This window comes from Anolis sagrei, chromosome 2, assembly GCF_037176765.1.
Source record: "Anolis sagrei isolate rAnoSag1 chromosome 2, rAnoSag1.mat, whole genome shotgun sequence".
NCBI classification, from domain to species: Eukaryota; Metazoa; Chordata; class Lepidosauria; order Squamata; family Dactyloidae; genus Anolis; species Anolis sagrei.
Window position 1 is genome coordinate 170,007,543 of NC_090022.1, and position 13,641 is coordinate 170,021,183.

General features: G+C 42.3%; 2 protein-coding genes across 6 annotated transcripts in view; one reads left to right on the forward strand and one right to left on the reverse strand.

The window, feature by feature from the left end:
* Positions 1-9,374, forward strand: part of PNPLA6 (patatin like phospholipase domain containing 6) — a 79,347-nt gene extending 69,973 nt beyond the window's left edge. For all 5 annotated transcript variants that reach the window (XM_067464091.1, XM_067464094.1, XM_067464093.1 and 2 more), the window contains 4 exons: positions 1,133-1,249; positions 2,809-2,905; positions 3,274-3,389; positions 6,577-9,374. In XM_067464091.1, coding sequence (XP_067320192.1) covers positions 1,133-1,249; positions 2,809-2,905; positions 3,274-3,389; positions 6,577-6,654 — 408 coding nt within the window. In that variant the 3' untranslated portion in view covers positions 6,655-9,374. The remainder of the gene's footprint in view (positions 1-1,132; positions 1,250-2,808; positions 2,906-3,273; positions 3,390-6,576) is intronic.
* Positions 1-13,641, reverse strand: part of LOC137096102 (uncharacterized) — a 234,386-nt gene that overhangs the window by 102,959 nt on the left and 117,786 nt on the right. The gene's annotated exons all lie outside the window — the stretch shown is intronic.

Consider the following 13,641-nt stretch of genomic DNA (forward strand, 5'->3'; position numbering starts at 1 on the left):
CCTCTTAACTTAAAATGCTGCTCATATGTCAAAGTGAAACCAGGGTGAAGTGACAGCTCTTAACTCAAAATGCTCTTAAGTTAGGGTGCTCATACATTAAGGTTCCACTGTACTCTGTTTTATGAGCTCTTTCAACTGTTGTTACTTCATAGGCTTCAGGATTTAATCCTTACACTGAAAATAGTATAAGTCCTACACAATCCAGCCAATCCAGGGTCAGTATGCCTTGCCTCCAGCATGGCCTGGCCCCTCAAATTATCTTTGACTGTCCCAGCCCCAGAAGTCAAGATATCAAGTTTCCTATCCACAGACAAAGACCTTCTTCGTAGCATCTCCCATAAGGGTACAGGGCATAAAAACTGACATTTTGCTTCTTTGAAATTTCTTGACTGTGTTTCTCAAGAGTATACACTCAAGTTTGCTTAGAATTATGTTTGCTGAAATTCTGGTGACAACTTCAGTCTCCAGCACAGGGCTGCTCCTCCTGCTGCAAACTGTTAGAGGAGTTTGTGTTGAGATAAACTTCACAATTCAGCAGCAGATCAGTTGCACAACTTCAGCACTTTCCAGTAGCTTCTTGCTGCACAGTATTTTCAGTCAACTGCTCCCACAGCCTGCAGTCATGCTGGAACCTTTTACAGACACTTGAGCACATGCCCGGCCATTGTCAGTTTTACCATTATCTTTCCCCCAGTCTAGATGATATTACAAACTTACCACAGCATACAGTTATATCTTGTCTTAGCAGACAGGTTCTTTAATTACATATAGCCTTCGACGAACAACATCACAGCACAAGGAGAGAAATATACACTGTACATGACTTCCTTATATACAATTCTATACAATTACACATAGCAATCACTGATTGGTTCCCAACTCATTGACTTAACTCAGACCCAGGATTACATCATTCACAACCACCTGGACTAGGCCAGAACACATTCCCCAAATGAAGTTCTATATACAGTTAATGCATGACTCAGCATTTCCAATAGAAGCCCATTAGCAGTGCATGACTCAACTATATTACATTACAATACATTGTAAAACCTGACAGTTTGCCTCTTCAAATTTACCTGTAAGCCCCCACAATACTCTCAGGTGATTTGTCTTTCCCTGTTTCCCATAGGATGTAGGATACCAGCATGGAAAAGTGGTATTTGGTGGTTGGTGCCGTGGAGACATTATTGAAAAAATGGTTAAGGACCGGCATTCGGCAGACTTCTATGAGAGCAAGCGCATGGATGTAAGCATGAAAACTGGTAATGAGAGGAAGTGACCCTCCCATAGCAATGGGAGGAGTCCTGGTGTTAGTTTTCTTAATTTGAGGGGGGGGGGGGGTGTTGGGAAAAGCTAAATCCATGGCTCTCCATTCCATGGAGTGTAGACTCATGGAGTGTAGATTTGCTGACTCCCTACTAAACTCCTATAGTGTGCAGAGACTGTGTGAAATGAGGACTGCGCAACAGTAGTTAGTAGATCATACCCAAATCTTCTCTTCCAAATAAGCTCATTTTACTGCATGTGTTTTGCCATAAGGAAAAGGTCACGTTCTATTTCTCATATCAGAAAGTATCATGTCTGAAATCTTGGATAGCTGCTGCCAGCTGTACATAGGTACAGGATGAGGCAACATAACTTCCTTTTTTCAAAACTTAATAAAACCCGTTGTATGAATCAGAAATTTTTATTTTTTTTATAATGTAGGCACATACCTAAAGTTTTGTTTTACATAGTTTTGAAGATCAAATTTGGTAGGTGACGTCCCCCACTCTCCATACACTGAGTAAACCGATTTCTGGTGTTTGTCATGACTCTTGCCAGCATAGCAGGCGTTATGTTGGCAATTTCTTCCTGGATGTTGGTCTTCAAATCTTGTAGGGTCCTTGGATGGTTCACATAAACATGGGATTTCAAAAAAACCCATAGAAAAAAATCACAAGGGGCCAAATCTGGAGAGCGGGCCAGCCACTCCAAATCCACTCAAAAAGTAGGCCTCAACGGCAAAAGCTCCTCACTGTTCCAACGTATGATGGCGACTGAACTGTGTCAGGACAAAACTTTATACTCCCACCTCTCGAACGAGACCACTAGCGCTCTGCTACGTCTTCAACCGACTGAATGGCACGCATTTTAAAAAAGGAAGTTATGCTGCCTCACCCTTTAGTTTTGAATTAAATGTGGCAGCAGTTTGACTCATTTTTCTGTTATATGTTGCTGTGGATTCTGCTTTAACACACCAGTACTGGTTATTATATGGTACTTTCCCAACTTGTAGAAAAGGAATTCCTGTTAAGTATTCTTTATGGAGCCCCCGGTGGCGCAGTGGGTTAAAGCGCTGAGCTGCTGAGCTTGTTGACCGAAAGGTCACAGGTTCGATTCCGGGGAGCGGCATGAGTTTCCGCTGTCAGCCCTAGCTTCTGCGAACCTAGCAGTTCGAAAACATGCAAATGTGAGTAGATCAAACAGGAAGGTAACGGTGCTCCATGCAGTCATGCCACATGATCTTGGAGGTGTCTATGGACAACGCTGGTTCTTCGGCTTAGAAATGGAGATGAACACCACACCCCAGAGTCAGACATGACTGGACTTAATGTCAGGGACAACCTTTACCTTTTATTCTTTATGTACAGTAAGTACGGATAGGATAGAGTAGAGTAGAGTAGAGTAGGAATACAAAGAAATAATTTACAGAAGCAAATGGAATGATTTCTTTCAAAGGCCGATGGTTGTAGGTATGAAAAATAGCCCTGATATTGCTGCTCCTCATTGCTGGCATCCCTTCCCTCTACTTTCATTCCCTAGGTGCTCATGTGTCCTAGTGCAGGTTTCACAGACCTGGCAGAGATTGTGTCTCGCATTGAGCCTGCCAAGAGCTACCTCTCAGACAGCTATGGAGATGGTGAGTAGCAGTGCTTCACCCAGTAGCCTGTCCCTTCCTAATGGTTTTAAGTTACAGGAGCATCAGTTTCAAGTGAACATTAGGAGGAATGTCTTTACAGTGAGAATGGTACCAATTGCCTGGAGAGGTAATGGGATCTCCTTCTATGGGCATTTTCAAAAGGAAGTTGGACAGCTCCCTGTTGGGAATGCTTTACCTGCAGACATTATATTGAACTCAATGGCCCATAAGACCCTTTCCAAATCCAGGATTCTGTTAGTTTTGTAGCAGGATTAACATGGGTGGTGGACGTCAGGAAATGCTCTGCTATGGATGAAGATGTAAATACTACCCAGGAATGATTAAATTTTTGTTTACCTACAAACCAGGAGAAGAATCGGATTACCTAACTGAGTACGAGGAAGAAGGGATGGATGCTGTGCGAGAGGAAGAAGGGCAGGAACTGGTGTTTTCTCCAGCAGAGCACAATGGTGTCTTTGAAACAGTACGTTTTCCCAATGAGCTCAAGAGGTTCCTTCCTGAGAGTGGGGTTAGTTTGTGCAGGGTGAACCCAAGTCTAGCCTCGAAACCTTATCCCTTTTCTTTGGCCTGCCAAGGTTGGTTATTACTAAAATGTAAAGGCTAAAATGTATAGTTGTTTCTCCCCTTGGTGTTTCAGAACCTAACATATATGCCACAATTACAAAAAAAAAAAAGTACAGTATATTCTGGCGTATAAGACTACTTTTTATATGTGGGAGTCGTCTTATACGCGGGAGTAGTCTTATGCTTGAGAGTAGTCCTATGCATGAAAGTCATCTTATATGCGGGAATAGTCTTATACGCCGAGAATCGTCTTATAAAGCGGGTGCTGAAACTTCCAATCCAGATTGGAGAAACTGTGGTTGCTGCATATTGTGGGGGGAAGCTCAAAAATGGCAGTGGCCGCGTCCCTGCCGTATGCAACGACTGTATGAAAGTATTACGGGCAATGCTGTACAAGTATGGTAGAAGAAAATCCATTCATCAGGATTCGTGGACTTAATGCGGTCCCGATGGTGAGGTGAAGGGGTGCCTCACTGGGAAAGTGTAAGTGAAGGGCGGAGCAAGCCGCAGGTGTCCGGAGCGCCCGGGGCATGAAAAAAAGAGATAGAGTGGCTCTGGGCCCAGAAAAAAAACACCTCTTTTACCTGTCTGGCCCGCCCTTGTATCTTATTACTGTACCTCCTCCTCTGCCTCTCAGATCTCGCTCCTAAAGACTGCAATGAAGCAGTGCAGGTGAGCATGTGTGAGAGCTGAGAGGCAGAGAAGGAGGTACAGTAATAGGAAAATTACCATATTGAAATAAAATTTGATGCTTTTAAAATTTTTATTTGGTGTGTGTTGGAAGAGGGGTAGTCTTATACGGCAAGTATATCCCAAACTCTATATTCTAACTGGAAAAGTTGGGGGTCGTCTTATATGCCCAGTCATCTTATATGCCGGAATATACGGTACATATCAACCTGAAAACTAACTGTCATGGCCAGAATCATATGATAGTCCCAGGTGAAACAGTCGAGTCAATGGCATCTGCTTAAATGTTGACTGGCCATTCAACTCCAGTTGGAAGTACCAGTACTTCCAACAGTACAGTTCAGATCCCATTGTGCAACCTGTCCCTAAACCACTATCACAAAAATATCTTAACAGTTTAGAAGAGTTATTAAATCTACCATGAGACCCAGCTGGCCTACCAACTTGGAGGCGGACCCCTTCTGTCCCAAGCCAGGGGTCACTCAGACATTCCTACATGGAGTGCCCCATAGGATGTTTTACCTGGCAACAACGTGGTCAACTCCATTCACCTTCATGTCCCACTACAAGCTGGATTATTTCTTTAGGCGGGATGCTGCCCTTGCTTTTTTCCTATGTGGCATGACTCCCTCCTCCCAGGTGGGAAGCTGGCTAGTCACCCATATGTGTGATTTCACAGAGACCATATAGAAGAAGAAGAATAAAATAATAATAGAACTTCATTTATACATGCCCTATCTCCCTTTGGGGGTGGGTTTCCAACAAAAGATGGCAAACATTCAGTGCCACAATAAACAATAGAAACAAAACAAGCCAAATCAAAACAGTAAGCAAACTTATAGTAACTAGCAAAAAATTAAGTAATTAAATAGACGTGGTAGATCTAAATCAGTCACACTTACAGCATAATTAGAAACCAATCCACTACAATGCATTAAAATTAATGAATGATTTACAGCAGCCAGAGGAATGGGTTGCTTACCTGTAACCATGTTCCTTTGAGTAGTCATCTATGAAATTTGCACTTTCCCAACCATCCTCCCCGCTGTTCATCATGCCTCGGTTTCTGTAAGCTGCTGTCATAGTGGCCAAGGAACTGAGGTGCTAATCCTACCTGATGGCTATATATCTTCCAGGGAAGCATGGATGGGGCTACCACCAAGAGGCTTTTAAAACTATAGATAATTCTGAGCTGCCCTAAACTTGTTCACAAGACCCATATGTGCGAATTTCACAGATAACCACTCAAAGAAACATGGTTACATAAGCAACCAATTCATTTTAGATATCTGAAAATTATTTCTAGGGCTCCTCTAGAGCAGGGGTCCTCAAACTTTTTAAAGGGAGGGCCCAGGTCACAGTTCCTGAAACTGTTGGAGGGCCGGATTATAATTTGAAAAAAAAGAAAAGAATTGCTTCTTACACTCTGGGTCCCGACCCCAAATGAGGTCCCCATAGTACAATGTCATGAAAAATTTGGCAACAGTAAGAAGTTTCTGAATGCCACCAATTTACACAAATCTGTTAGCAACAATGTGCAGTGTTTACAACAGACTCAGCAGAAAATGTTTCAGTCGCTCTCCACAAAAAGGAAAACCAGTTTGTTGGGTAAGCCTTGCAAATGCTGATTTGTAACCAGTAAATGTTTTATTTTTATGTCTTTTTATATACCTCCTATTTACTTGGGATGGAAAGCAGTCATGAGTGGAAGATAATTAAGACGCCCTGACCTGGAGTTAAAAAAGGATATGGTCTAAGCCAGGGGTCCTCGAACTTTTAAACAGAGGGCCAGGTCACAGTCCCTCAAACTGTTGGAGGGCCGGATTATAATTTGAAAAAAAAATTGAATGAATTCCTATGCACACTGCATATATCTTATTTGTAGTGCAAAAAAACACTTTTAAAAGAATACAATAATTAAAATGAAGAACAATTTTAACAAATATAAACTTATTAGTATTTCAATGGGAAGTGTGGGCTTGCATTTGGCTGATGAGATAGGATTGTTGTCATTGTTGTTGTGTGCTTTCAAGTCGTTTCAGACTTAGGTTGACCCAGAGCGAGGACCAGGTAAATTACCTTGGAGGGCCGTAACCAGCCCCCGCCCTTAGTTTGAGCACCCCTAGTCTAAGCATACTTCTCTCATGTGTTATGCACATTCCTCCCATAAATCAGATCTCTTCTGCCAGGGATGGAGCATTCTGACTTCTGCCGTCAGGGAAAGAGACTCCAGTGAATCCCAAGTTTGTCAACAAATGGATTTCTGATATAAAATGGTGCTCGGACTTTCATATACGGACTTGAACCAGACAGCTACATTTCTGGTAGCAGTAGTATTCTGTTAAATATAGTTATCTGACTCCCAGCAACATTGTTTTGTTTTTTTCTTCTTTTAGGATGAAGAGAAGAGTCTGCGACACCGTCGAGGGACCCCAGGGCCATCACCTGCCCCTGTCGCTACTCCCACACCTTGAGAAGACTTGCTGCTGAGCCTCTGTGACCAAATATATAAGAGTAGGCAAAAGGAGTGTCCCCCTCCCCCAAAAAATAACACGGTTTAACCTTTTGCTGCCTGGCAGGCAGAGTTTTAAACCTTCAGGACCCCCAATGCACACTACTGCAATGTCAGAAGGCAACCTGGTCCGGCTGTACACTTCCTAGCATGAAGCAGAGTGCTGCAAAATGAACATGATCCAGAATCTTGGGCAAAAATGGACAAGGCCCAAGTGCTGCTATATAGGGACGGGGCTGGCCACTTTACGGTTTGAACCCTTTCAGGACTGGAACTGTTAACAACTGGTTTGTTTGCTAAGGCGGAAGTGAGAGGTGGCTCTTGGACCTTGTTAGTCACTTTTCTCCAGCTTCCTGCTACTTGACCTGTTTGAGGTGTGTATTGATAGGATGAGGGAACAGCACTTTACATAGACTACACTCCATTTTCTAAAGGAAGAGGAGGCAGATCGTAGATCAGCTGGTTGGTTTGGAGTTCTGTTATCTCCTGTTCTCCTCCTAAACCTGGCTGGCTAAGAGAGGGTGCCAGGATGAAAACCCTGCGGAGGGACCCTCAGCAACCTCCCTGCTCCTGTGCGAGCTCTTTCACAACAGGCATGGTACAGAAGAGCATTTTTTGTTTGTTGGCTAATTTATTCCTGCTTTAAACTGAGCTCCAGCACCTTTTGGCTTGTACATTCCGAGGCCAGAGGTTTTAAGCTGTGGGCCACACTGACTGTTCTCTGTTTTCTATTTTAAAAAGAGAAACAAATGAAAAAAAGTTGTTGTCTTGTGTCATATAGGACGTAGAGTTGCTGCTGCTTTGGTACTGGCAGATGTGTAAACACCTGGAAGGCACTACCTTGCCTATTCTTGAGAGAGGACAGATTAGTCAGGTCAATATTTTTTGTCTTTCTTGAGGCAGAAGCTGATAAACCTTTAGGTGCCTAAGATTGATTTGTGCCCTGTGAGTTGTCATATCATTGGTTGTTGTTGTTTATTCATTCAGTCGCTTCTGACTTTTTGTGACCTCATGGACCAGCCCACGCCAGAGCTCCCTGTTGGCCGTCGCCACCTCCAAACTCCTTCATGTTCAAGCCAGTCACTCCAAGGATACCATCCATCCATCTTGCCCTTGGTCGACCCCTCTTCCTTTTTCCTTCCATTTTCCCCAACATCATTGTCTTCTCCAAGCTTTCCTGTCTTCTCATTATGTGGCCAAAGTACGTACTTCATCTTTGCCTCTAATATCCCATCTTCCTCTAATATCCTTCCCCTGTGAGCTGCTGTGCATTATTTTCTGGAATATGGACTGGTTTGATCTTCTTATGGTCGAGGCACTCTCAGAATTTTCCTCCAACACTGTTGCAACCCAGAGCAGGAAACTGGATCCTCAGACAACAATCCACCACACTTGACTTCAGGAAAAACAATCCCTTTTAATTGAAGAAAGATGAGTACAAAAATAGAGGAAATATGCAAGGTAAAAAGCCACAGTAAAAATCAGCAACAAGAAATGTCCATGAACAAGATCAATAGCCCACAGTAACACTGCTAAATCCTGGAACCTGTTAACAATCCACTAACCGTATTTGAAGCAACTAGGAAGCCTCTTAGGAATAAGGCCACTGGAATCAGGGGACCTGCCAAGGATGATGCTTGAATCTGGAATGATGCCTGGTCTGAAGATGCATCCAGGCGAGAGATACTTAAGGTCGAGAAATCTATTATGTGACACACCTGCCGGCTTTGTTTACATTTCTCTCAGTCTAGCTGACCTTTGTAAACTTTGAGATTCTCCCCTGCTCTGCCAAATCTGCCCTCTCCTATCCTCATTAGAGAGACCAGGTGTCAGATTCTCTGGAGAGCTAAGACTGTGAGGAAAAGGGAGTGAAAGTTCATTGCTTGGCTCTGAAATATTCTCATGGGAATTTGGACTGTCACTTTCCAAGGCTGCAGGAGTTTCACTACACAAACCGTCATCTTCTACATTGCCCTCAGAATCAACATCTTCATTAGCATCAGGAAATACAATCAGAGAATCAGGTTCAGGTTCACACACAGGCCTCAACAAACACCACAGTTCAAAAGCCTGTATCTTCCTCTGCTCAGCCTTATGGTCCAGCTCTCACATCCATAGGTTAGGAGGAGGAGGTATTTAATCATGCCAGTCTGTCAAAAACATTACAAGCTTTCAGAGGAACTGCAAAAAAATATTGGGATTCTCCTACACCACCAAAGTCATTCAGTCTGTGGCATAACGCACAGGCGGTTCCTAAAATATGAACATGCTGTTCACCAAAAATATGAAGTCGTCCAAAGGAAGAGGGAGTATGGTTGCTGAAACAGCTGTATATTTAAATTTCTCTTTATTTTAAATGTTGAAATATATCCCACTGATTATACCAATATCGGGATATTAAAGCAGATAAGGTTAGAGACACGTAGTATTTTAAAAGGTAGGAATTGGGAAATGCTAGAACTGAGAGACTTAAAAATGCTTCCTCAAATGAATTCTGCTGCCACCATTCCAGTATTAATCAGGCTGAGGTAATATTGTGAGTTTGTTCTGTAACACACACTGTGCCACTATAGTTTCTTGGTGGCTGCTGTGAAGATGACTTTTAGAAATACTTTGACCACAAAGGTACACACACTGAGGCTGGTATAAGATAATAAAAGAACAAGAATGTTTATTGAACAAGCTTGAAATAATTCAGGTATAAATGCTTAATGGTTTCAGAAAATATCGGCATAAAAAGCTTATGGTTGTGTTAGAGTAAAATCTTAAACTCTTCTGGGTTACAAGTCTTCAAAGTTCCACCACAGAAAATTACTTCAGGAAATTCATCTCTGAATGTAACTCCCAAAACTGCCCCTTAGGAATCTAGTCAAAAATACCCTGAACTAGACTTCCCTAGGAATTGAACAGTCCACTAACTGGGCACTGCTCCACAACAGTATTCTAGCTACTCTGAATACCTCACAAAAGACAAGTTCTGCTGCCCTAGAGACTAGGACGCAGAGCTATGGCTTCAAACTACAAGAAAGAAGATTCCATCTGAACATTAGGAAGAACTTCCTAACTGTGAGAGATGTTCAGCAGTGGAACTCTCTGCCCTGGAGTGTGGTGGAGGCTCCTTCTTTCGAAGCTGTTAAACAGAGGCTGGATGGTCATCTGTCGGGGGTGCTTTGAATGCAATTTTCCTGCTTCTTGGCAGAGGGTTGGACTGGATGGCCCATGAGGTCTCTTCCAACTCTATGGTTGTATGATTCTTACATTTATCCATGATGTGAAAGCCATTTGCTAGGTGGCAGAGGCCCAACTCATGAAAAGGTATAACCTAGCAGTTCTCGCAAAATGGTAAAAAAAAAAGACACACATGTACAGTCAGCACTTCACATTCACCAGGTTAAGGAACGAAGAACCCCTGTGAAAGTAGGAAAATACAAAACTTTTTTTTTACCTGATTGACTATTTCTCAAGAATGTGTTGTCTCTAGAAATCTCTAGGTCCTCCAGTGTGGTGCTATAGTTAATGTTTTTAGGAAGTTAACCACAGAATTTCACTGGAAGACATAGGGATTCCTAGAGATAACATTTCAATCGAATCCACAAATTGTCAAATCCACAAGTTTTGGGGTTTTTTTTTTGTTGTGTCAGGAGCGACTTGAGAAACTGCAAGTCGCTTCTGGTGTGAGAGAATTGGCCGTCTGCAAGGACGTTGCCCAGGGGACGGCAGGATGATTTGATGTTTTTATCATACTTGTGGGAGGCTTCTCTCATGTCCCCACATGAGGAGCTGGAGCTGATAGAGGGAGCTCATCCGCCTCTCCCCGGATTCGAACCTGCGACCTGTCGGTCTTCAGTCCTGCCGGCACAGGGGTTTAACCCACTGCACCACTGGGGGCTCCAAATCCACAAGTCAAACCTGCAGATGTGAAGGGCTGGTTGTACACACTGCTGTTACCCATATACAACTGTTTCGTTTGCTACTTGTTTTCTGTGCATTTCCTTTGCCTGAGATTGTCCAATAGCAACATCTGACATCTTGGCACAGTCACAAAAAAGATACTTGATCAATCCAAACAATACTCTGGGTGTCAATGCCGTACTAAACTCTTGGCAGATGCATCTTTTAGAAAGCGCACATAGATCATGAAATTAATGTTGTGTAAAAATGTCTCATCCCTGTCCTGCTTCTTCCTGAATGCATAGGAGGCACAATCTAACTTGTATTAAGGAAAACAAGCAATTGAAAAAGAGAAAGGAAGAATGGGGTGGGTTATTCACTAGCAAGACTACTTCTCCAAATAGTTGAAGATCAGAGATAAGTTTCTGCAAAAAGCAGGCTGCGACATTTCTTAGCAGGCAGAGCTAAAAATAGTCCATTAAGTGTGCAGAGAGATAAAACTTGCTGTGGAATCTGGGTTTGGAGGGCCTGTGTGTAAATGTCAGCACACCATCCACTCATGGAAGAGAGAACAGGACACAGGGATGATAAGAGGCAGGGCCTGGAGTAAGCTGGCTGCACCCGTCACTTCATTTTGGGAGCTGGCGATCAGCAATGGGCAAGATGTGAGCAACACATAATGCTGGTGCAGAACAGACTGTACATTATGAGAAACAAACTTTTTAAACTTATTTATTACTAGCTGTCCCCTGCCACGCGTTGCTGTGGCCCACATGGGGGTTCTGTGTGGGAGGTTTGGCCCAATTCCATCGTTGGTGGGTTTCAGAATGTTCTTTGATTGTAGGTGAACTATAAATCCCAGCAACTACAACTCCCAAATGACAAAATTGTTTGTTGTTTTTTTAGTGAAGGACATACATTGGGTTGTTAGGTGTCTTGTGTCCAAATTTGGTGTCAAATTGTCCAGTGGTTTTTGAGTTCTGTTAATCCCAGAAACGAACATTACATTTTTATGTATATAGTCTAGCCGTCCCCTGTCACGTGTTGCTGTGGCCCACATGGGGGTTCTGTGTGGGAGGTCTGGCCCAATTCTATTGTTGGTGGGGTTCAGAATGCTCTGTGATTGTAGGTGAACTATAAATCCCAGCAATTACAACTCCAAAATGCAACTCTCAAATGTCAAGATCCATTTCCCCCAAACTCCACCATTGTTCAAATTTGGGCATATTGAGTATTCATGCCAAGTTTGGTCCAGATCCATCGTCATTTGGGTTCACAGTGCTTTCCGGATGTAGGTGAACTACATCTCCCATAAATCATTGTCAATTTCTCCCAACCTCCTCCAGCATTTTCTGTTGGTCATGGGAGTTCTGTGTTTCAAGTTTGGTCCAGTTCTGTAATTCGTGGGGGATCTCAGTGGTCTGTGGAAGTCAGAGCTAAATTGGTTGAAGGTACCACAAATCCCATCATCAGTTGTCCATACTCTCCCAAACATATTGTTTTTGTGATTAATCACTATGCTTTAATTAGGTTCAATTTGTAACAATGAAAATACATCCCATATATTAGATATTTACATTAGAATTCATAAGAGTAGCAAAATTATTTATGAAATAGCAACGAAAATATGGTTGGTGGTCACCACAACATGAGGAACTTTATTTAGGGGTCACAGCATTAGAAAGATTGAGAACCACTGATATAAAGTATACATATATCCATAAGTCCCATACAGAGTGTAATCATGTGTATTCCATAAGACATATTGCCCCAACCCCTAGGCACAGACCAAAATTTCTTTGTTAGGATTATCAATCATCTATTGAATTGGAGACAACTCTCAATAAACAGAAAAATGGCAAAGCAACTGGCCTGGATAATCTACAAATGGAACAACTTTAGAACTTTGCCCCAAAAGCAAGATGCTGGCTACTGAAGCTGGTGAACATTGCATCCTGTCAGATCCCTAAAACCTGGAGGAAAGCAAGACACATAGTCATTTTGAAACCAGGCAAAGATTGCAATGATCCCAAAACCTATAGACCAATCTCCTTGTTGTGCCATCTCTACAAAGTTCTGGAGAGACTTATTTTGCACAGAATTATGGAAAAAATAGACCCATGTATGATTCCAGAGCAAAGTAATGTTAGCTGCATTGAGTTCCCTTTGGGAGAGAAAAAGTGCTAATACTAATACTACTAATAATGATAATACTGTCCAACACACATTTTGGTGCCTCAAATTTTAGCCTTGTTTAGGGTATATTTGACGTGCTGATTTCAATAACTTGCACCAGTTTTCCTCTATCGGCTCTAGTTTTTTAGATACAGAATATATGTCATCCACCAGTCACTATCTGGTAAAAGGTAAAGGTAAATAATCTACAAATGGAACAACTTTAGAACTTTGCCCCAAAAGCAAGATGCTGGCTACTGAAGCTGGTGAACATTGCATCCTGTCAGATCCCTAAAACCTGGAGGCATTAAGTCCAGTCATGTCTGACTCTGGGGTGTGGTGCTCATCTCCATTTCTAAGCCGAAGAGCCAGCGTTGTCCGTAGACACCTCCAAGGTCATGTGGCTGGCATGACTGCATGGAGCGCCGTTACCTTCCCGCCGGAGCGGTACCTATTGATCTACTCACTTTTGCATGTTTTCACTATCTGGTAACCAACAGAAAATCATGATAACCATATTTAGGAAACTAGAGCAGATGTAGTCTATCCAATGCAATTCTCTAAGGCCTAAAACCCAAGACACCAAGATTTTTTGGGCTGTGCAATATTTAGCAAACATTTATTTATTTATTTATTTATTTATTATTTACAGTATTTGTATACCACTTTTCTCACCCTGAGGGGGGACTCAAAGCGGTTTACACATAAGTAATGGCAAAAATGCAATGCCAGTACAAACAATTACAATTATACACTACAATTAGACATAAATCACATTAAAATATATATATGCTAACACACACAGACACATATATGTGTATGTGTGTGTGTGTGTGTGTGTGTGTATATATATATATATCTTGTCTAGAGCCTGGAAAATAGA